This window comes from Thalassophryne amazonica, chromosome 9, assembly GCF_902500255.1.
Source record: "Thalassophryne amazonica chromosome 9, fThaAma1.1, whole genome shotgun sequence".
NCBI classification, from domain to species: Eukaryota; Metazoa; Chordata; class Actinopteri; order Batrachoidiformes; family Batrachoididae; genus Thalassophryne; species Thalassophryne amazonica.
Genome location: NC_047111.1, coordinates 59,944,289 through 59,966,843, shown reverse-complemented (window position 1 = coordinate 59,966,843; position 22,555 = coordinate 59,944,289). Strand labels below are relative to the sequence as shown.

Sequence of the window (22,555 nt, the reverse complement as noted above, 5' to 3'; positions counted from 1 at the left end):
GTGATATTGTGTATGTGGAAAAAGTTTTAGATCTTTGAGTTCATCTCATACTAAATGGGAGCAAAACCAAAAGTGTTGTGTTTATATTTTTGTCGAGTGTAAATATGGCTTAGAACATAATACTGTTTTTTTTTTTTTTTTTTTTTTTTAATCGGAGGAAGACGGAGCGCGCAGCGTGTCAACAGACAGTGTGGATTCTGATAATGATGGACATGATCCATCATGGAAATTTGAAACTGCTGGCTAAGGCTAAGCACAAATTTGGTAAGATTGTAATTCACGTCGGCAGTAATGACACCAGGTTACGCCAATCGGAGGTCACTAAAATTAACATTGAATTGATGTGTAACTTTGCAAAAACAATGTCGGACTCTGTAGTTTTCTCTGGGCCCCTCCCCAGTCGGACCGGGAGTGATATGTTTAGCCGCATGTTCTCCCTGAATTGCTGGCTGTCTGAGTGGTGTCCAAAAAATGAGGTGGGCTTCATAGATAATTGGCAAAGCTTCTGGGGAAAACCTGGTCTTGTTAGGAGAGACGGCATCCATCCCACTTTGGATGGAGCAGCTCATTTCTAGAAATCTGGCCAATTTTCTTAAATCCTCCAAACCGTGACTATCCAGGGTTGGGACCAGGAAGCAGAGTTGTAGTCTTACACACCTCTCTGCAGCTTCTCTCCCCCTGCCATCCCCTCATTACCCCATCCCCGTAGAGACGGTGCCTGCTCCCAGACCACCAATAACCAGCAAAAATCTATTTAAGCATAAAAATTCAAAAAGAAAAAATAATATAGCACCTTCAACTGCACCACAGACTAAAACAGTTAAATGTGGTCTATTAAACATTAGGTCTCTCTCTAAGTCCCTGTTAGTAAATGATATAATAATTGATCAACATATTGATTTATTCTGCCTTACAGAAACCTGGTTACAGCAGGATGAATATGTTAGTTTAAATGAGTCAACACCCCCGAGACACACTAACTGCCAGAATGCACGTAGCACGGGCCGAGGCGGAGGATTAGCAGCAATCTTCCATTCCAGCTTATTAATTAATCAAAAACCCAGACAGAGCTTTAATTCATTTGAAAGCTTGACTCTTAGTCTTGTCCATCCAAATTGGAAGTCCCAAAAACCAGTTTTATTTGTTATTATCTATCGTCCACCTGGTCGTTACTGTGAGTTTCTCTGTGAATTTTCAGACCTTTTGTCTGACTTAGTGCTTAGCTCAGATAAGATAATTATAGTGGGCGATTTTAACATCCACGCAGATGCTGAGAATGACAGCCTCAACACTGCATTTAATCTATTATTAGACTCAATTGGCTTTGCTCAAGATGTAAATGAGTCCACCCACCACTTTAATCATATCTTAGATCTTGTTCTGATTTATGGTATGGAAATTTAAGACTTAACAGTATTCCCTGAAAACTCCCTTCTGTCTGATCATTTAACATTTACATTTACTCTGATGGACTACCCAGCAGTGGGGAATAAGTTTCATTACACTAGAGGTCTTTCAGAAAGCGCTGTAACTAGGTTTAAGGATATGATTCCTTCTTTATGTTCTCTAATGTCATATACCAACACAGTGCAGAGTAGCTACCTAAACTCTGAGTGAGATAGAGTATCTCGTCAATAGTTTTATATCCTCATTGAAGACAACTTTGGATGCTGCAGTTCCTCTGAAAAAGAGAGCTTTAATTCAGAAGTGCCTGACTCCGTGGTATAACTCGCAGCTTAAAGCAGATAACCCTTAAGTTGGAGAGGAAATGGCGTCTCACTAATTTAGAAGATCTTCACTTAGCCTGGAAAAAGAGTCTGTTGCTCTATAAAAAAAGCCCTCCGTAAAGCTAGGACATCTTACTACTCATCACTAATTGAAGAAAATAAGAACAACCCCAGGTTTCTTTTCAGCACTGTAGCCAGGCTGACAAAGAGTCAGAGCTCTATTGAGCCGGGTATTCCTTTAACTAGTAATGACTTCATGACTTTCTTTGCTAATAAAATTTTAACTATTAGAGAAAAAAATTATTCATAACCATCCCAAAGACGTATCGTTATCTTTGGCTGCTTTCAGTGATGCCGGTATTTGGTTAGACTCTTTCTCTCCGATTGTTCTGAGTTATTTTCATTAGTTACTTCATCCAAACCATCAACATGTCTATTAGACCCCATTCCTACCAGGCTGCTCAAGGAAGCCCTACCATTATTTAATGCTTCGATCTTAAATATGATCAATCTATCTTTATTAGTTGGCTATGTACCACAGGTTTTTAAGGTGGCAGTAATTAAACCATTACTTAAAAAGCCATCACTTGACCCAGCTATCTTAGCTAATTATAGGCCAATCTCCAACCTTCCTTTTCTCTCAAAAATTCTTGAAAGTGTAGTTGTAAAACAGCTAACTGATCATCTGCAGAGGAATGGTCTATTTGAAGAGTTTCAGTCAGGTTTTAGAATTCATCAAAGTACAGAAACAGCATTAGTGAAGGTTACAAATGATCTTATGGCCTCAGACAGTGGACTCATCTCTGTGCTTGTTCTGTTAGACATCAGTGCTGCTTTTGATACTGTTGACCATAAAATTTTATTACAGAGATTAGAGCATGCCATACATATTAAAGGCACTGTGGTGGTTTAAATCATATTTATCTAATAGATTACAATTTGTTCATGTAAATGGGGAATCTTCTTCACAGACTAAGGTTAATTATGGAGTTCCACAAGGTTCTGTGCTAGGACCAATTTTATTCACTTTATACATGCTTCCCTTAGGCAGTATTATTAGATGGCATTTCTTAAATTTTCACTGTTACGCAGATGATACCCAGCTTTATCTATCCATGAAGCCAGAGGACACACACCAATTAGCTAAACTGCAGGATTGTCTTACAGACATAAAGACATGGATGACCTCTAATTTCCTGCTTTTAAACTCAGATAAAACTGAAGTTATTGTACTTGGCCCCACAAATCTTAGAAAGATGGTGTCTAACCAGATCCTTACTCTGGATGGCATTACCCTGACCTCTAGTAATACTGTGAGAAATCTTGGAGTCATTTTTGATCAGAATATGTCATTCAATGCACATATTAAACAAATATTTAGGACTGCTTTTTTGCATTTACGCAATATCTCTAAAATTAGAAAGGTCTTGTCTCAGAGTGATGCTGAAAAACTAATTCATGCATTTATTTCCTCTAGGTTGGACTATTGTAATTCATTATTATCAGGTTGTCCTAAAAGTTCCCTGAAAAGCCTTCAGTTAATTCAAAATGCTGCAGCTAGAGTACTAACGGGGACTAGAAGGACAGAGCATATCTCACCCATATTGGCCTCTCTTCATTGGCTTCCTGTTAATTCTAGAATAGAATTTAAAATTCTTCTTCTTACTTATAAGGTTTTGAATAATCAGGTCCCATCTTATCTTAGGGACCTCATAGTACCATATCACCCCAATAGAGCGCTTCGCTCTCAGACTGCAGGCTTACTTGTAGTTCCTAGGGTTTGTAAGAGTAGAATGGGAGGCAGAGCCTTCAGCTTTCAGGCTCCTCTCCTGTGGAACCAGCTCCCAATTCAGATCAGGGAGACAGACACCCTCTCTACTTTAAGATTAGGCTTAAAACTTTCCTTTTTGCTAAAGCTTATAGTTAGGGCTGGATCAGGTGACCCTGAACCATCCCTTAGTTATGCTGCTATAGACTTAGACTGCTGGGGGGTTCCCATGATGCACTGAGTGTTCCTTTCTCTTTTTGCTCTGTATGCACCACTCTGCATTTAATCATTAGTGATTGATCTCTGCTCCCCTCCACAGCATGTCTTTCCTGGTTCTCTCCCTCAGCCCCAACCAGTCCCAGCAGAAGACTGCCCCTCCCTGAGCCTGGTTCTGCTGGAGGTTTCTTCCTGTTAAAAGGGAGTTTTTCCCTTCCCACTGTTGCCAAGTGCTTGCACACAGGGGGTCATTTTGACCGTTGGGGTTTTTACGTAATTATTGGATGGCCTTGCCTTACAATATAAAGCGCCTTGGGGCAACTGTTTGTTGTGATTTGGCACTATATAACTAAAATTGATTGAATTGACTGATTGATGATCCCTCTTTTGTTCTGGACGAGGAACCAGAGCAGGTGGTCCACTGACATGTGCACAGATCTCCACAGATTCTGTTTGCAGTTTCTCCAGGACTCAGGTGCTATGAGCTCCGTCCCAGCGCCGAGTCCTGGAACGCAGAGACGCAGACACACACTGCTCCAGCTGTGGCTCCAGGTGCGTTTTGTCAAGATCGTGAGCTTCAGTTTTGTTGATTTCCTCTTTCGTCCCTTTTGCGCTCTTGGTTCGCAGACTGTTCGGTGATAAACGCTCTTTCGTCCACCTTTTCTCAATGAATTGTGACGTTTTTTACTTTTTCCCTTCGTTCAGGAATCGCCGTGTACCGTGTGACCGGGCCCTAAACAAGTCATGGGAGAATCCATGCAGGAAGGGTGCATGGGCAGGGATGCGGCTCCCCACAACAGCCCTAGATTAAAGGTCCACTTAAGACATTTTTTCATACTTTTACTTATAGCACTTAATAATTTCAACAACTAAAATGTTTAGAAAGAATTTAATAGTTACATTTATAAACAATATAGGTTAGAAATGGTAAGTTTTACTGTCATAATGCTGTCAACATTTAAATATGAGGTCAAGAAAAATGTCTATTTTATTTTTTTATTAAACAAGTATTTATGTTCATTGAAGTCAAGAAAGGGCGATTATAAAGTGAGTATTGGCAAAACAGGTTATCATTTTCACGTTGAGGTGGTGAGGGGTGTTGTAGGCAGCTACTGAAACTAACTAGTAATCTAACTTAGTTACTTTTTAAATTGAGCAATCAGTAAAGTAACTAAGTTAGTTTTTCAAGGAGTAATCAATAACTGGACTACTTTTTCAAAGTAACTGGCAACACTGTTTACAAGCGTAGGAACATGCTCAGTTGGGTAACTTAGTTTGCGCGTAAGCACACAGGGCTGTGTATGCAGACACAGCACTTTCAACCACTGTGCAACTGGTGAAACTCAGTTAATAAAATATTCCTACTAATTCATCAAATATCTCAGTTTCTTAAGCCATTGAGTAAAAAACAGCATCACACCCATGATTAAATTATAATCAATCATGACTGGATGCTGTCAATAACAGAACCAGGGGCTCAAGGTGCCCACCTTTGGAGAACACACATAACATTAACAATGAACATACTTTATAACAGAATATAGACACTATCATTAGCAGTGAGGGGGGGGGGGGGGCAGTGCCGAAAAATGCGGTGTTTCTCCTACAGTATATGCAGACCTGGCTGGCCATCATGTCAAGGTGAACCCCCACCAGGCTAGAATTTTTTTAAAAACAATGCTAGCTTAAGCTAAATATTTATTTTGGTGCATCTGCAGCTATATGAATGCGACTTTCCCCTCACAATTTTATGTGGTTTAACTAAACAGTAAGCCCCAAAAGGTCCAAAATAAGGCATAACAGGAAGAAAAAGTTGTACCTGGGTTGTTCTGTGTCAGATAATCAGGTGGATTCCATAACCCAATCTTGAAAAATAAAAAAATAAAAAAGGTTAACCTGATGAAATTTATCTTTTTTGTAAGCGATGTGTATTACAAATTATGTTAGCATCCCATTTATTATTCCAGACTTTCTGAAAGGAATAATGCAGCTGCTTCACTATAACTGGCTGGTTCGCTACCGCATGAAATCCTCACAGAGACCAGGTTGACCCAGCAGCGAGCCTCACTGTACTGTTAGTGACGTACAGAAACACACGCATTTAAAAGTTGATATATCGAGGCCAGCAAAATGATTGCGACGGTGAAACTTGTGCCATGTGAGAAGTCGTCTCCAAAACTGGACAGGTAGTAACAAAGAAAAGGAACAGACTCAAACCTAACACCACTGAAATGATCTTATGTAAATAAAGTTTTGCTTTTAAGTTCCCAAATTCTAATAATTTTGTACAACTATTTTCGTAACAGTCCCCAGTTGCACAAGCATTTCTCAAATTATATCTCCATTATTATTAGTATTTTATGATGGCACAATCATGTCTATATCAGAAAATCTAGTCAAAAATTTTGAGATGCACACAGATCCTTTATTATTAAACATACATAACAGTGCTTTATTGTTTCATAACATCTTGCCCGTTCTTGTTCCATGCAAGTGCTATGTTAAAGATTGGCCAGCAAATGTCGGCATATTTAACTGTATCAAATGCCACCTTCAGTCCATTATCGTGCATTACTACAATAGTGCAATAGAATTAAAATCTCTATTGTAGGCCAAATTTATATAATTTGTATTGTCTACTGTATATACCGCGCACCCCTTATTTGTCTTAACTTTGTTTTCACAGCGTTTATCCTTGATCCAAAATACATAAGCATACCAAACAGCAAATGTCAGCTCTCCCTGATTTCTCTGTGATCGAAGCCATACACAGACACAGACTCACATATGCCACTTGGCTATAACAGATACTTTCACATACAGTGGGGATAATAAATATTTGATACACTGTCGATTTTGCAAGTTCTCTCACCTACAAAGAATGGAGATGTCTAATTTTTATCGTAGGTAGACTTCAACTGTAAGAGACAATCTTTAACAAAAAAAATAAAATCCAGAAAATCACATTGCATGATTTTTAAATGATTGTATGATTTTATTGCATGAAATAAGCATTTGATCACCTACCAAGCAGAAAGAATTCTGGTTCTCACAGACCTGTTTATTTTTCTTTTAGAAGCCCTCCTATTCTGCACTCTTTGCCTGTATTAACTGCACCAGTTTGAACTTGTTACCTGTATAAAAGACACCCATCCACACACTCAATCGCACTCCAACCTATCCACCATGGCCAAGACCAGTCCAGTGAAAGACTCATTAAAACCCTGCTAACGAGTCTTTCATTGGATTCAGGTGTGTTGGAACAGGGAGACAACTAATAGTGTCAGGAAGGTAGATCTTGAGGACCGAACTTGGCCACCCCTGGCCAAGACCAAAGAGCTGTCTAAGGACACCAGGCACAAAACTGTAGACCTGCACAAGGCTTGGATGGGCTACAGGACAATAGGCAAGCAGCTTGGTGAGAAGGCAACAATTGCTGGTGCAATTATTAGAAAATGGAAGAAACGCAAGATGACTGTGAATCTTCCTCGGTCTGGGGCCTCATGCAAGATCTCGCCTCGTGGGGTAAGGATGATTCTGAGAAAGGTCAGCAATCAACCCAGAATTACACGGGAGGACCTGGTCAATGACCTGAAGAGAGCTGGGACCAAAGTCGCAAAGATTACCATTAGTAACACACTACACACCCATGGTTTAAAACCCCGCAGGGCATGCAAGGTCCCCCTGCTCACTCCAGCACATGTCCAGGCCCATTTGAAGTTCACCAGTGACCATCTGGATGATCCAGAGGAGACATGGGAGAAGGTCATGTGGTCAGACCATATCACAATGAAACAAATATGTTTACTGTAAAAGGTATGCTGTCAGTGTTCCTTGCGACTGAGTTTATCTTGACAACACTGGAGACGTTAGCTAAAATCTTTTTTTTTTTTTTGCTAAAAATTGTGAATTTCCCCTAATTTCTACAAAGTTTCAGTAAGTACATAAGCTGAATAAAAGCTGTGAGTTCAAGTTAAAATAAACTGTGTTCAGGAGGTGGGGGTAATGAGGATTTACTGTTTTAAATATTTTAAAACATTCTATTTAATTTTGTGCGAGTCTCTTCCAATAACCTGTTTAATAGGAATCCTTTTATTTTCATACTAGCTTGGGTACCCAGCACTGCCTGGGTTAAAGCCAAATGCCAATCATTTTAATCAAAACAACTGCCCAACATTTGTTTTGTAATGCTGATGTCTTATAAATATAATAGTTAATGGACTAAAGTTTGTCCAGCAGAACTATAAGAGGTGGACTCCGCAAACTAAGTGGAAATACTTGGTTAAAAGGCAAACACATTTGAAGTCCTTCATGCATACTTTGTTTTGCAATCAAATTTATAACAAAATTCCACACAAAAATGGAAGGTAACGGTAAATGTAAATATGAATCAAAATTGAGGTCGTGGTGTATTTCACTGTTTTTACATTGCAATTTTACAAACATAAAACAAATGTATTCAGACAGGAAGGCAAACTGGGTTGTACAGGACAGTCAGGTGCTTAACAGTTGAGAACATAAAGTAGCTGAAGAAAGGGATTAAATAAACAGAGATGGCCAACACATATACAGGGCTGGAAATTTGAATCTGCCTGGTCGTACCCACTGCCAACTATTTTGGGGTAATTTTCAGTTCAACTTAAAAAAAAAAAAAAAAAAAAAAAAAAAGGTACCAGTTTGTTCCCCATGTCATGAGGATTCAGAATATATATAGTTTTTAGGGCTACATATAGTTTGGGAGTTTATCCCGGACAGACAGATGTAGCCCTTTATGTACGAGGGCTGTCAATAAAGTATAGGTCCTTTTTATTTTTTTCAAAAACTATATGGATTTCATTCATATGTTTTTACGTCAGACATGCTTGAACCCTCGTGCGCATGCGTGAGTTTTTCCACGCCTGTCGGTGACGTCATTCGCCTGTGAGCACTCCTTGTGGGAGGAGTCGTCCAGCCCCTCATCGGAATTCCTTTGTCTGAGAAGTTGCTGAGAGACTGGTGCTTTGTTTGATCAAAATTTTTTCTAAACCTGTGAGGCACATCAAAGTGGACACGGTTCGAAAAATTAAGCTGGTTTTCGGTGAAAATTTTAACGGCTGATGAGAGCTTTTGAGGTGATACTGTCGCTTTAAGGACTTCCCACGGTGCGAGACGTCGCGCAGCGGTCCCAGGCGCCGTCGTCAGCCTGTTTCAAGCTGAAAACCTCCACATTTCAGGCTCTATTGATCCAGGACGTCGTGAGAGAACAGAGAAGTTTCAGAAGTCGTCGCTTTCAGCATTTTATCCGGATATTCCACTGTTAAAGGAGATTTTTTTTTTAATGAAAGACATGCGGACGGGTCCGCGCGTCGGGACGCAGCCGGCGCGGTGTGGCGGCACAGGAAAAACACCTCCGTGTTAATAACCATTTGTAAAATCCAGGCAGCTTTTGATGGCTTTCAGTGGAGTGAGTATATGAGAAATTGTTTAACAGCTGGACATGTTCCAACTTGTCCTTAAGGCTTCCAACAGAGGTGTTTTTCCTGTGGCGGAGCGTCGCAGCGGCTGCAAGCCGACGCTGCAATCCGTCCGCACGTCTTTCATTAAAAAATCTTTAACAGTGGAATATCCAGATAAAATGCTGAAACCGACTTCTTCTGAAACTTCTGTTCTCTCACGACGTCCTGGATCAATAGAGCCTGAAATGTGGAGGTTTTCAGCTTGAAACAGGCTGACGACGGCGCCTGAGAGCGCTGCGCGACGTCTCGCACCGTGGGAAGTCCTTAAAGCGACAGTATCACCTCAAAATCTCTCATCAGCCGTTAAAATTTTCACAGAAAACCAGCTTAATTTTTCGAACATGTGTCCACTTCGATGTGTCTCTCAGGTTTAGAAAAAATTTTGATCAAACAAAGCACCAGTCTCTCAGCAACTTCTCAGACAAAGGAATTCCGACGAGGGGCTGGACGACTCCACCCACAAGGAGTGCTCACAGGTGAATGACGTCACCGACAGGCGTGGAAAAACTCACGCATGCGCACGAGGGTTCAAGCATGTCTGACGTAAAAACATATGAATGAAATCCATATAGTTTTTGAAAAAAATAAAAAGGACCTATACTTTGACAGACCTCGTATATAGATAATTGATAATAAAACTGACTTTGAAAACTATGAAAGACTATATTCAAAATAATAATATAATGTAACTTGATCAAAACATAACCAAAATGACATAAAAACTGCTTATCGACTCCAAGTCCATGTTGATCAAATAACTAATTTGTGCCAAGTGGCTTCTGAATGTTTGTGTTGGATCAAAATATGTCTTCCTCAAATGTTAAAGTGTAAATCGTCAGCTCGCATATCAATCCACACATTTCACAAGAAACCTAAATGTCCCTGACTCACATTATCCATAATAACTACTGTATTCACATCCATATGTTTGTGCGTCATGTACACCAACTATTTATTCCTTCCTATATCTCTGTGTGTATGTATGTCTGACCATGTTGGATGAATGTCAATCTTTTTCTTAAAATAACTATTATCTATTTGGTATCTCAATGATAACCCACCTCAAAAACGTACACTGTCGGTTAAAACTATGTATGAGTAAGTACGCCTCATGCAACCATCCATGAAAAATCTACTTAAGCTATCAATTTTCTATAGCTATATAAACTTCCTATGGGCACTGCACTAGTCACCCCAAAAACACCATACAAACAGCGGAGTTTGGAGATGTAAACCTCACGATGTGGGGTTGTTTTTCAGCATACCAACCAAAACAACAGCAGTCTGCCTTTGATGTTGTTCAGACCTTCTTAACTCAAATTAGTGTTGAATCCAGGAGGATTCTGTCTTTCTCAAAACACAATGAAAACCTTGTCGCCCAAGTGAGCGCCCAAATTGGGGTTTCTTCTTTAGAAACAGATCCAATTTCTCCCTCAAGACAAGACAGTAATTGATATCAGCAACTTTTTTACGCTGCTGGATTATGGTGATTTATTGTTACTGCCTGCTCCTCATCAGAATCTTAAGAAATTAGATACTGTTATCACTGTGCTATGCATTTTATTACTGTTGTGAATATCGCACACAATTGTATTTTGTATGCTACTGTTTAACTGGCCGTCCCTCTATGTGCCCTCATTGGTTGATCTTTATATAGAAAAATATTCTTTGGCATAGTTCCTCCTTATCTGTCTACCTACATGTGAAGAATCCAACTATACTCAACAAAAATATAAACGCAACACTTTTGGTTTTGCTCCCATTTTGTATGAGATGAACTCAAAGATCTAAAACTTTTTCCACATACACAATATCACCATTTCCCTCAAATATTGTTCACAAACCAGTCTAAATCTGTGATAGTGAGCACTTCTCCTTTGCTGAGATAATCCATCCCACCTCACAGGTGGCCATATCAAGATGCTGATTAGACACCATGATTAGTGCACAAGTGTGCCTTAGACTGTCCACAATAAAAGGCCACTCTGAAAGGTGCAGTTTTGTTTTATTGGGGGGGGATACCAGTCAGTATCTGTTGTGACCACCATTTGCCTCATGCAGTGCAACACATCTCCTTCGCATCATCCGTGAAGAGAACACCTCTCCAACGTGCCAAACGCCAGCGAATGTGAGCATTTGCCCACTCAAGTCGGTTACGACAACAAACTGGAGTCAGGTCGAGACCCCGATGAGGACGACGAGCATGCAGATGAACTTCCCTGAGACGGTTTCTGACACTTTGTGCAGAATTCTTTGGTTATGCAAACCGATTGTTTCAACAGCTGTCCGAGTGGCTGGTCTCAGACGATCTTGGAGGTGAACATGCTGGATGTGGAGGTCCTGGGCTGGTGTGGTTACACGTGATCTGTGGTTGTGAGGCTGGTTGGCTGTACTGCCAAATTCTCTGAAACACCTTTGGAGACGGCTTATGGTACAGAAATGGACATTCAATACATGAACAACAGCTCTGGTTGACATTCCTGCTGTCAGCATGCCAACTGCACGCTCCCTCAAATCTTGCGATATCTGTGGCATTGTGCTGTGTGATAAAACTGCACCTTTCAGAGTGGCCTTTTATTGTGGACAGTCTAAGGCACACCTGTGAGATGGGATGGATTATCTCAGCAAAGGAGAAGTGCTCACTATCACAGATTTAGACTGGTTTGTGAACAATATTTGAGGGAAATGGTGATATTGTGTATGTGGAAAAAGTTTTAGATCTTTGAGTTCATCTCATACAAAATGGGAGCAAAACCAAAAGTGTTGCGTTTATATTTTTGTTGAGTGTAAATATGGCCTTTGCTCTCACTGTATTCTACAGATGGTGGTTCCAAGAGTGAGAATAGAACTTGGGGGGGGGGGGGGGGGGGGGGGGGCTGTTAAATATGATGCTCCTTCCACATGGAATATCTTACAGACTGAGGTGAAATTGTCAGAACTGCATTGAATGTATGGATTACTTGGATTGTGACTGACAATTGGTGAATATTTCATGACAATAGCACCTTTAGAAATATATCTACTGAGAAAAATGGTGCTGTGTCCAATACTTATTTTTACTTGCTGTATATTGTTTGTTGTATTTGTTATTTCAAACAATTTTACGTTTTGCACATGCTTTTGAATACAAAGCACCTCAAACACAAGTACACTTGCATCTGTTTGCATGAGTATTGAACCTGAAAACCACATAATTGTTTAGGCACTTACAGTTCATCTCTTTGTCTCTGTGACAGCACCATGGTGGCTGCAGCTCTCTCCCTCTTGGGGAGGTGAGGATGAGGTGAGGAGCCCGGGATGTATAGCTAGGAAATGTGTTGTGGTAGGTTTGCGGTCCTTCAATGATGCACTTTCTGTTGGAGATTTACGAGTGGCAAAAGTGTGCCACACACAGAAAGATGACTGGAGATACAGCTGTGAATCAAATATTAGACTGAGGCTCCACGAAAACGGTGAGTAAACCAGACGTCTCTCAGTAAGCCAGCCCATCCATCACCTAGTGAGACATATGAGACAAGGCACAACAAATTTTAAGTAAGCAGAGCAGATAAGCAAAAACACTGATCAAGTCCGATCAAGAAACTGCCATCCTGATCGGTTACTCATTTCTGCAGAGATGCCTGTTTAAAATCACATCTGAAACCCGACCTTGACCGTGCCATTGACACAAACTGAAAAATGTCCCATCGGTGTTGTAGCTTTGATGCCACAGGTGCTGGAAAATCTTTATGGCCACTGCTGATCAGCAGGTCAAAAGCACTGTGTAGCTGGCCTCTGCATGTTGCAACATGCACAAACAACCATTGCCAGGCCAGAAATATTTTTTTAATAAAGCAGACAAGAAAAATATGGACAAATATACATGAATTTGGATGTCAGTATCTTATCGACATTCACCTGAGAGAACACCACTAAAAACGTCTGCTGTCCGCTGCTAAATGTTTAAAGATCACAGTATAGATATGCTCTGCCCCTTAACAGTACAGTATTTAAGTGTTCCACCTGCCAAACAAAGGAGTTCTGCCAGCAACAGAAATGCAAATTAAGCCAGACTTAACCATTCTGACCCACACCACACCGTGCAGTACCGACCCTAACCACGCGGTGAAAATGGGGCTGTCAGCATATGTTGGATAACTTGTCATGGTGTGACAGCTGCATAATTTATTAGACGTACACCAGCATATGACAGCATTTTTAATATGGTCAGCATAAGCAGGCTAAATTGTCATGGTGTGACAGGGCCATAAAGCACAGGATTCTCCCCAGACAACAGAACTAACAATGCTGTGCCATTATACTGCCATCTAGCGCTGCTATACTGTGGTGTCATCTCATGATATTTTAGCGTGAGACTTGGTGGGAATCTGGTTGCGTGCAAACCCATTTTTACAGGGAAATTTTACATAAACAACTTCAGCTCTATATTGTCCCATTTACATCCAAACGACACAAAACTGAGACCTACCCAGGAAGATAAACTCCAAATTCCACTTTTTTCCCCAGCCAAAGATGTAACTGTACAGTGCACACAGATGACCCACACTCCAACCCCATGTACTTCATTACACATGCATAAAACACATAGCAAGTGTCAGCTCTGCCAGAGACATGCTGACATTTTCTCACCATCTATACATGCCTTTTGAAGCTAGATAAGTGCCTTGAGTGCAAATTTTACTGGCTTTAACAAGTGATTCAAACCACATATTTGTTCAACTTATAAAACTGAAGGGGAAAGTGTAAAAAAGAAAAAAGAAAGAAAGAAAAGAAACCTGCATGACTCATACAGACCTCAGGCACAATCAGGGTTGCAAGCTAAATTGAGGAATGCTACCGATATACAATAAAAATGCTCTGAAGCATGTGTGTATGAAACTTGCATTATCATACACACAGAACTTATAGCTGCCTGGCCCGAAAATTTGAAACAAAAAAAAAAAAAAATCAATCAAAAACTGTTTCAGGGTTGAAAAAGAAGCCCAATATTTACTGTTAGACTGCAAACGTAACAAGTGGAACAGAGAAAATGTGTTGAAATGTAAGCATGTCAACAAATTCATACTATTTGTAGTACGTATATTTTGTTTAAATATAGTAGGATCCACACCGAGTACACACTTGCGATTCACCAACTAATATTTTAATATATCAAAATGAAAAATTTGCATGTTCTTGGAATGGAAGATACAACTGCAGCCACACTAGTTTTGATAGGTACTAGAGCATGGCCTAATTTTGTGTGCCCATTGACAAAGTATGTGTTTGTGGAACTTATGAATACTAGCAGTTTCCCAACAAATACAAATTCACTGGGAAACCTTGCTTTGCAGTGATCTCACAAATCACTCTAGATTCACTAACCTGCATGTGAAATATTTTTGTCCTGTGATGAGTGAAAATTCTCATCTTAACTAAACTAACTAAACATTTACGAAAAAAAACACTGATTTCAGTAATTTATTTTTTCACAACATACATTTTGTACTTAAATTTCTGAAAATTGATGCAGTTGTGGTAAAGTGAATCACAAGTGATCATTTACAACTAAAAAGAACTTTCTGTGGTCATTATTAGTTAATGCAACATGGCTGAACAAGATAATGAAATGTCTCTGATGTATTAGCAGAAACAAAGTAAGGCAAATGTCCTGTCTGTACCTTTCGATAACCCAACAGGACATGCCTATTTCAATGCTCTGCTGAAAACAATCCAGGGGAGAATACCTAATGAAACTTTCGGGATAATATCAGGCACACCGTCAGTTTTTGACATTCCTTCTTTTTGCATGTCAAAGTAATATGAAAGTTTGGTATAATGTGGCCATGGCCAACCCTGATTGTGGAGAGGGGCTACTTTTTGATCCAGGTTTTATCTTCAATGAGCTGACCTGAAAATGAAAATAGCCCACTCTGTTCAATTAAAGGCGGTCATATATGTGCAAACCAGTTTTCCCGTGACCCTTAACTGGAATAAGGGGGTGTAGAAAATCAATGAATGAATGCTGTAAAACCAGTTCCATCTGCATTCTACAGTGTGGTGGGTAAAGTGAAAATTACTGCATGAAGCAAAAATCTGACCCTTTGTTTTATATGTTAACTGTGTTTCTGAAAATTTGTTTAAAATAAACTGTGAAGTTCTTTTGTTCATTAAGCTTTGATAACTACAGAAATATAATTGGGTACATTAAGTGTTTAGGCAGTGACACCATTTTTGTAATTCTGCTTTTGACATTCATGTTCATAGTATAATTTTTAATATGTAAATTTCTACATTATATAACAATATTGAGTATGTTTTGTAATGAAGAGTTAATAAACCTTCGTTTGGTTAATTCTGAGCTCGCTCATCACATACGCTGACCACCACCAAAAGTAAATATGTGAAAATCTGTACATTGCATTGCAGTGTTTTGAAGAAAATGTAATCCACCTGAAGGAAGAAAAAAAAAAAATCAAATTCTGCAAAACACAGGGGACTTTGTTTTCAAGACTTCACAGAAACTTGTTAATAATTACTTATTAATACGTCCAATAAAATAAGGTAAAGAACCGTTGCTGTTCACCTCAAACGCAACCTGCATCACAAAGCCTTCAGTATTTCACACTGATCCGTTAACAGACTCCACCCTACTTCTGAGTCATCAAACGTGGCTAGTAACAGTGTAGATGAATAAATACAACCTCTACCGGCTAAAGAGTGATTTATTCTGGATATCTGTCTAAAATCTGGACGGGATGACGTCTTCCACAGCTTCGACAGACACAAGGGCAAAGTTGCAGCAACGCCCTTCTAGCTAATGTTAGCTTAGCTTCGTTTAGAGGAGCTGTCACTTTGAGCCGGCGAGCTTTAACACTCCCATAAAAATCACCAAATATAACCGCAACTGGTGCAACAAGTAAGCGCCAAAGCGGTAGGTTAACAGTAAAATACCATTTTAATTTAAGAGCGAAATGACCCACCTAAGGCCAAGATTGATTATGGAACTCTAATCTGATACTCCCCAGCACACAGACACGCTGGCTTCTAGCAGATAAGTTACCTACTTGAATAACTAACATATTTCTCATTTAAATACTGCAAACAGATTTTGAACCTGTACACACACACCTTAGCCGGCTAACGTAGCACATTTGTTCTTCTCCACAGAACTGCCATAAATAGACGCATCAATTAGCGAAGGTTAGCCGAATCTTCTGCAACGTTTCACAATTCGTGTCGGAAACGGATTTAAGGTGCACACTATCAAAAACAACACTTGGGTTCAGAAGGACAGGCCATTCCGGCGCAGGTCGAATCACATCCCTAATGTTTTATTTTAGCGTTTACACTGCTGCCAACTTTGCTACCCGTTAGCTTAGCTTTCGGCCTCTCCGCCATTTTGAGATTGGGACACTGCGGGCGCATCGTCGTCAAAATAACAATTCTTTGCAAGTGGGACAGCAAACACACACAGACGTGTACAAACGATTAACTTACCCTCGATCAAACGGCGTATCTAACAAGCCCGTGTCTGGAAAAAGAAAGCGCTCTTAAACTCGGGTTTTGATGTGGTATTGTGACTTCTCACGTAACACGTAACCGGCACTGACATTGTGTCGTAGCGCCGCATTCACTCTGCTACTGCTAACGGTCGCGACAGAACAGCGGCTACGCGCACGTCGAGGCGGCGGCACGCAGCGGGAGCGACTGCTGCTTCTTCTTCTCTTCTTATTATTGGCTGTTTTCAAACCGACACCGTGCATTACCGCCACCAATTGTTTGGGTGTGTAGCATTAATGGAGACTGACGTATGCTGTGGAGATAAGAGGTGGGGGAATAAAAAAAGTGTGTGTGTGTGTGTGTGGGGGGGGGGGGGGGGGGGGGGGTAACACTGTACTATATTATTTTGAATAAATAATGATTAATAATTAATAATGAATAACCCTGTTCCCTTCAAATATGCCAATACGTGCCCCCAAGTGGGAAGTAGAAAGTAGAAAAAGAAAGTATTCCCTTAAGTGTTAAACTGGTCTGTCCTAGTGTTCTGACATCGACTTTGCTGTCTGTTATATTCTTGTCACTCGAGTCCAGTAACACGTGTTCAACCGTCTTCCTTCTGCTGCATTTCAAACAATGACCAGTTTCATGTTTTCCAATGATTTTGAGAGTATGATTTAAACCCGTGTGACCTATATGTAATGGTGTGATTACTTCTTCCATGTGACTCCATTTCCTGTCTCCTTGATACAACATGTCCCTGAATTATATGTAAAAACTGACTCTTAGATTCCCTCTCCCATTAGTTTAGTCATGCTTTGTTCATTTCTGTCACAGAGTTGCCTCAAGGCACTTCACACAAGTAAGGTCTAACCTTACTAACCCCCAGAACAGCAGTGGTAAGGAAAAACTCCCTCTGAGGAAGAAACCTCAAGCAGACCAGTCTCAAAGGGGTGACCCTCTGCTTGGGTCATGCTACAGTCATAAATTACAGAACAATTCACAAAACAAATATACAGGAAATGCTGTTGATGCACAGGACAGGAGGGTCTCCAGCACAAATACCACACCCATGTCTGGATGAAGCTGCACCTTAAACAGAGAGAGAGAGAGAGAGAGAAAAAAACAGAATCAGGCATCAGAAAGACAAGAAATACAGTATAATTTGTCAGCATTAAACAATAAGAAAAACAGGAAATACTAAGGTGATCGCTGGCCACTAGCCCTAAGTTTCACTAAAAGACCCAGAATTTAGGTAAAGTTGAGGCCGCGGCATGCTCCGTTTCCTAATAAAATGAATTAAAAGAGTAAAAAGCGTAGAACTATACTATGCCAGTATGCTAGCTATACGAAAGGGAAAATAAGTGCGTCTTAAGTCTGGACTTGAAAGTCTCCACAGAATCTGACTGTTTTATTGATGCAGGGAGATCATTCCATAGAACAGGGGTACAATAGAGAAGCTCTATGACCCAGACTTCTTATTCACCCTAGGGACACAAAGTAGTCCTGCACCCGGAGAATGCAAAGCCCGGGCCGGCACGTAAGGTTTAATTAGTTCAGCTAGGTAGGGAGGGGCCAGTCCGTGAACAATTTTATAGACTAGTAGCAGAACCTTAAAATCTGATCTCACTTTGAACCTATTGGAGAGCCCTAATGCTGGAATGCGGTAAACCAGAAAATAGAACATTGCAGTAGTCCAATCTAGAAGAGATAAATGCATGGATCAGGGTCTCAGCATCAGCCATGGACAGGATGGGACAAATCTTCGCTATATTTCGAAGGTGGAAGAAAGCAGTTCTCATAATATTTCTAATGTGGAGGTCAAGGACAATGTAGGATCAAAAATTACCCCAAGGTTCTTCACTTTGTCAGTGTGATGTATGACACACAAGCCTAGCCTAAGCATTAACTGGTCAAATTGATGCCAATGTCTCACTGGACCAAGAACCATCATTTCAGTCTTCTCAGAGCTTAAAAGTTTCTAGACATCCAACTTCTCACTGATGCAAGGCAATCTTCTCAGGATTTTATGTGGATGAGATTACCAGGCATTATCGGCATGTATAACTGAGTATCATCAGCAGAGCAGTGAAAGGTAATCCCAAAGCGCCGCAATATGTGCCCAAGGGGTGCTATATAATGGGAGAAAAGCAGGGGGCCTAAGACGGACCCCTGTGGAACCCCCAAATTTCATGTCACTAAGGTTGGAGGTAGTGTTACTGTATAAAACACAGTGAGAACAACTAGTCAAGTATGACATCAACCATGCAAGGGCACTCCCAGTAAAATTCCTTGTCCTCAATTCCAGAATGAGATGAAATCCACATGAACCATACTGAAATATTATGTTGTGTAGTTTAAATAAGCTTGAAGAATCTCATTGATCAGGTCTTGCCTGCAAACAGTTTTGCCATTTGAAATGCTGAGTAATGCTGCCATTGAATAAGAAAAGACGACATGGTGACTGAACTAGCAGTTCCACAGAAAAGGCAGCTAAATGATCTGACAGTCGTATTATTGACTTATGAAACGGGAATATAAATTGATTGCCCCTGTCTTTCCTGTGACTGGAGGCTTTAGATCGACTCTGTAAATATATGAGTCACATCTGTATATTTCATAGCAGGTATCTCTGAACTAGACTGGCCATCCCACCATACTTGTTACTGTCCTTTGACAGTTTATCCATCTCAAAGTTTGCTTCAGGCACAGGAATAAAACCAAGGGGAACAGACAATCAGAACTATGAACTCTGACAAATGAATTGCCAAAAGTTCTGCCTTGTCTTCATTACTCCTCATAATATCATTATTATGAGATTAGATCATAGAACTTTATTGGTTCCATGGGAAGACTCCCTCAAGGAAATTGAGGTTCCAGCAGCATTGTATAGCAGCACACAGAGTATCAAAAGTGAAAGTAAAAAAGAAAAACAGTTTGCAAATATAAATACACAATATAAATACCAGACATATTGATCATTATTATCACTTTACCGAGGCGTTGCTAGGCCGGTATTGTAGATTTACGTCAACGCTACCTGGCTATACCCGCCCGCTGTGCGTAAATAAATGACGTCATAGCACGCGCAGCCCAAAAACTGTCTGCAGAGGAAAACATAAAAGGCGAGAAGTGTGGTGTTGGTCCCAATATGGATATTCTGGATGATTTTCTCATGGATAGTACGACAACGAATAGCAGCCAAAGCAGCCAGCTTGATGAGGACGCCCTGCTGAATTTGGAGCAGCATGCGCCAGCCGACATGACAAAAGTTAAAGTGAACCAACTTTTTATGTACGCGTTACGTGTTGTGTATCTCAGTAAAGTGATAATAATGCAAATAACATGCATTTTTCGTGCGGTATGCATTTTCTGAGTTCCTTCGTCCATGCCGTCACCCCGCAATGACAGATATTCGCCCTCATCTAACACGGGGCGAATATCTGTCATTTTGGGCGACTGCATGGACGGAGGGCCTCTGAAAATGCATACCGCACGACAAATGCATGTTATTGTATTAATACTGGTTTACTGGCTACTACTGTCCCTCTCCTTCCCATCCTCTGTCTTCCTGTTACTCCTCCTCCCCATGAGTGTACAGTCTGATGGCCTGAGGGACAAAGGAGTTTTCATTTTTTTTTTAATTATTATTATATCTCATAGCTGGTAAAGTATACTCCCTCCATATACCACCCAACTTTCTGATCATACCCCACACATCACTAATCCTTGGCTTTTCCGATACTAGTGCACAACTACTGCTACTGGTCTCATTTGGCCTTCCTTATCACCCTCCTTACAACTGCTTGCGCTCTTCAATATTCTATGAGCTTGGTAAAAGAAAAGGAGGCTTTAATTTTTTTAAAAGCTTTGTTTCATGCCTGCACTGTTTTGTTTTGTTTTTTATATATATATACACTTAACTGACCACCATTTTGCGTTGTTCAGCACCTTTCCCATGACTAATTATTTCTATTGCAGTAGAATACAGTATTTCTGTAATTTTACTATTAAAATCATCCACACTATCAAAATTATCTTGGCTTAAATGCTCCAAACTCACAGTACAAATCATATTGTATGCTGCCCAATTTGCTTTTCTTGATTTCCATTTGGGAAGAGGCGCACTCTAAAAAATGAACCGCTGTCTCAATGAAAAAAGTGATATAACAATTTGCATAGATTTTTAAAGTTATTTCAACTTAACTTGAGATGTCTTGTGGCATTAATTCAGTTGAAAATTGAAATTACTATACAATTACTATATATATATATATATATATATATATATATATATATATATATATATATATATATATATATATATAAAGGTGATGTCTTGAGGTTAAGCATTGGACTTGAGACCAGAGGATCCTCAGTTCAAATCCCAGCCCAACCAAAAAAAATCACTAAGGGCCCTTGCGCAAGGTCCTTTATCCCCAAGTTGCTCCCGGTGTGTAGTGAGCGCCTTGTATGGCAGCACCCTGACATTAGTGTGTGAGTGTGTTTGTGTGAATGGGTGAATGTGAGGCATAATTGTAAAGCACTTTGAGCATCTGATGCAGATGGAAAAGCACTATATAAATGCAGTCCATTTACCATTTATAAATATCCAAAAAAGAAAAAGAAATCCCTCCCAACTCATTATATGAATGGCCTTACAAAAACCACTTACATAGTCTTGTATGGTTTGTGGGTGGTTGATACCTCTCACTGCTCAAATCAGCCTTTTCCTCGTGGCTGAGAGCTTGGAACATGGAGAGCGAATGATTAATGAAAATTCAATATTGATGATTTATGCCAGTTTGTGGGACAAAACAGACTTCCTTCCTCCTCTGGGTGATATCCAACTGCAGGTCAAAGGTTGCCACATATTCAGCCTGAATAGCCATTTTGTCTGACATGTGTGTAGCAATTCTGCCATGTGGAACCAGACTAAGTTATATGTAGGGCATATTTACATCAGTGTAATTCCCCAAAATGTAGCTGAGCTGTCCCAGGAGACACAGGCACGTGCACACATCTTCATGCAGATCCCCACCCGAACCCTGCTGAATGGAGTCAGGGCCTGGCTGATCACTTCATAGCCTTCTGTCAGCAGCCCTTAAGGAGAAATTACATGTAAATGATGGACACTTAAGTATATAAAATAAGATGGAGCAATGTATTGGTGTCTCTTCACTTTTACTCTTGGTTTGATGTTATTCTCTCACCTCTGTGTCTTTTGGGAACCATTTCATATGCCTCCATGATCATATTTTATTATTCATCTCGTCACATTCTGACCCTTTGTTGTAATCTGTTGTTATAGATTCCGCATGTGTCACTGCTTCTGGGTTTAGTCCTTCAAGCTCTTGTGTCTCAACACTTCTGCTGTCCATAGATGAGCATCCTTTTAAAGGTGCCTCCTTTCACGTGCCCTCTGCCAAATTGCAGTGCTTCCATCCTGCGTTCTTATGCTTTCCTCGTGTTTCCAGAGTTTCCCAGAGAGTTTTATTTATTGCTCCAATGTATATTCCTACATGAAAATCATAGTGTTCCATCCATGTTTAGACCTTTGCTATGAATTCTGACCTGGCCTCAAGGACACGTTTGTGAATCTTGAAACTGTCACTGTAATACTGCCCTTATGCTGAACATTGGTTTTCTACCTGCTGTGCTCTTGAAAGGACTCTTGGCCATTGTTGGACTGCCCTTGGGGTTTTGATCTTGTTGCCTTCAACATCATTTGGTCCACCTACTTTGTCCTGGGACAGACTTTTGTTGAGTATCCTGCTTTTGTTGTGACCAAACACAGCCATAGACATCTTGCTGTTATTTCTGCCTGAACTAGAAACTCTGCCCTAAGATTTGCAAATCCTTTTTGACCC

General features: G+C 40.3%; 1 protein-coding gene across 1 annotated transcript in view; it reads right to left on the bottom strand.

Annotated features, from left to right (window-relative positions):
• The window catches only part of LOC117517214 (lissencephaly-1 homolog B), a 48,505-nt gene extending 31,603 nt beyond the window's left edge, over positions 1–16,902 (bottom strand). Inside the window, exons 1-2 of the mRNA XM_034178156.1 lie at positions 16,686–16,902; positions 12,417–12,702 (exon numbers count right to left, since the gene is read on the bottom strand). Coding sequence (XP_034034047.1) covers positions 12,417–12,448 — 32 coding nt within the window. The 5' untranslated portion in view covers positions 12,449–12,702; positions 16,686–16,902. The remainder of the gene's footprint in view (positions 1–12,416; positions 12,703–16,685) is intronic.
• Positions 16,903–22,555: the final 5,653 nt, after the last annotated feature.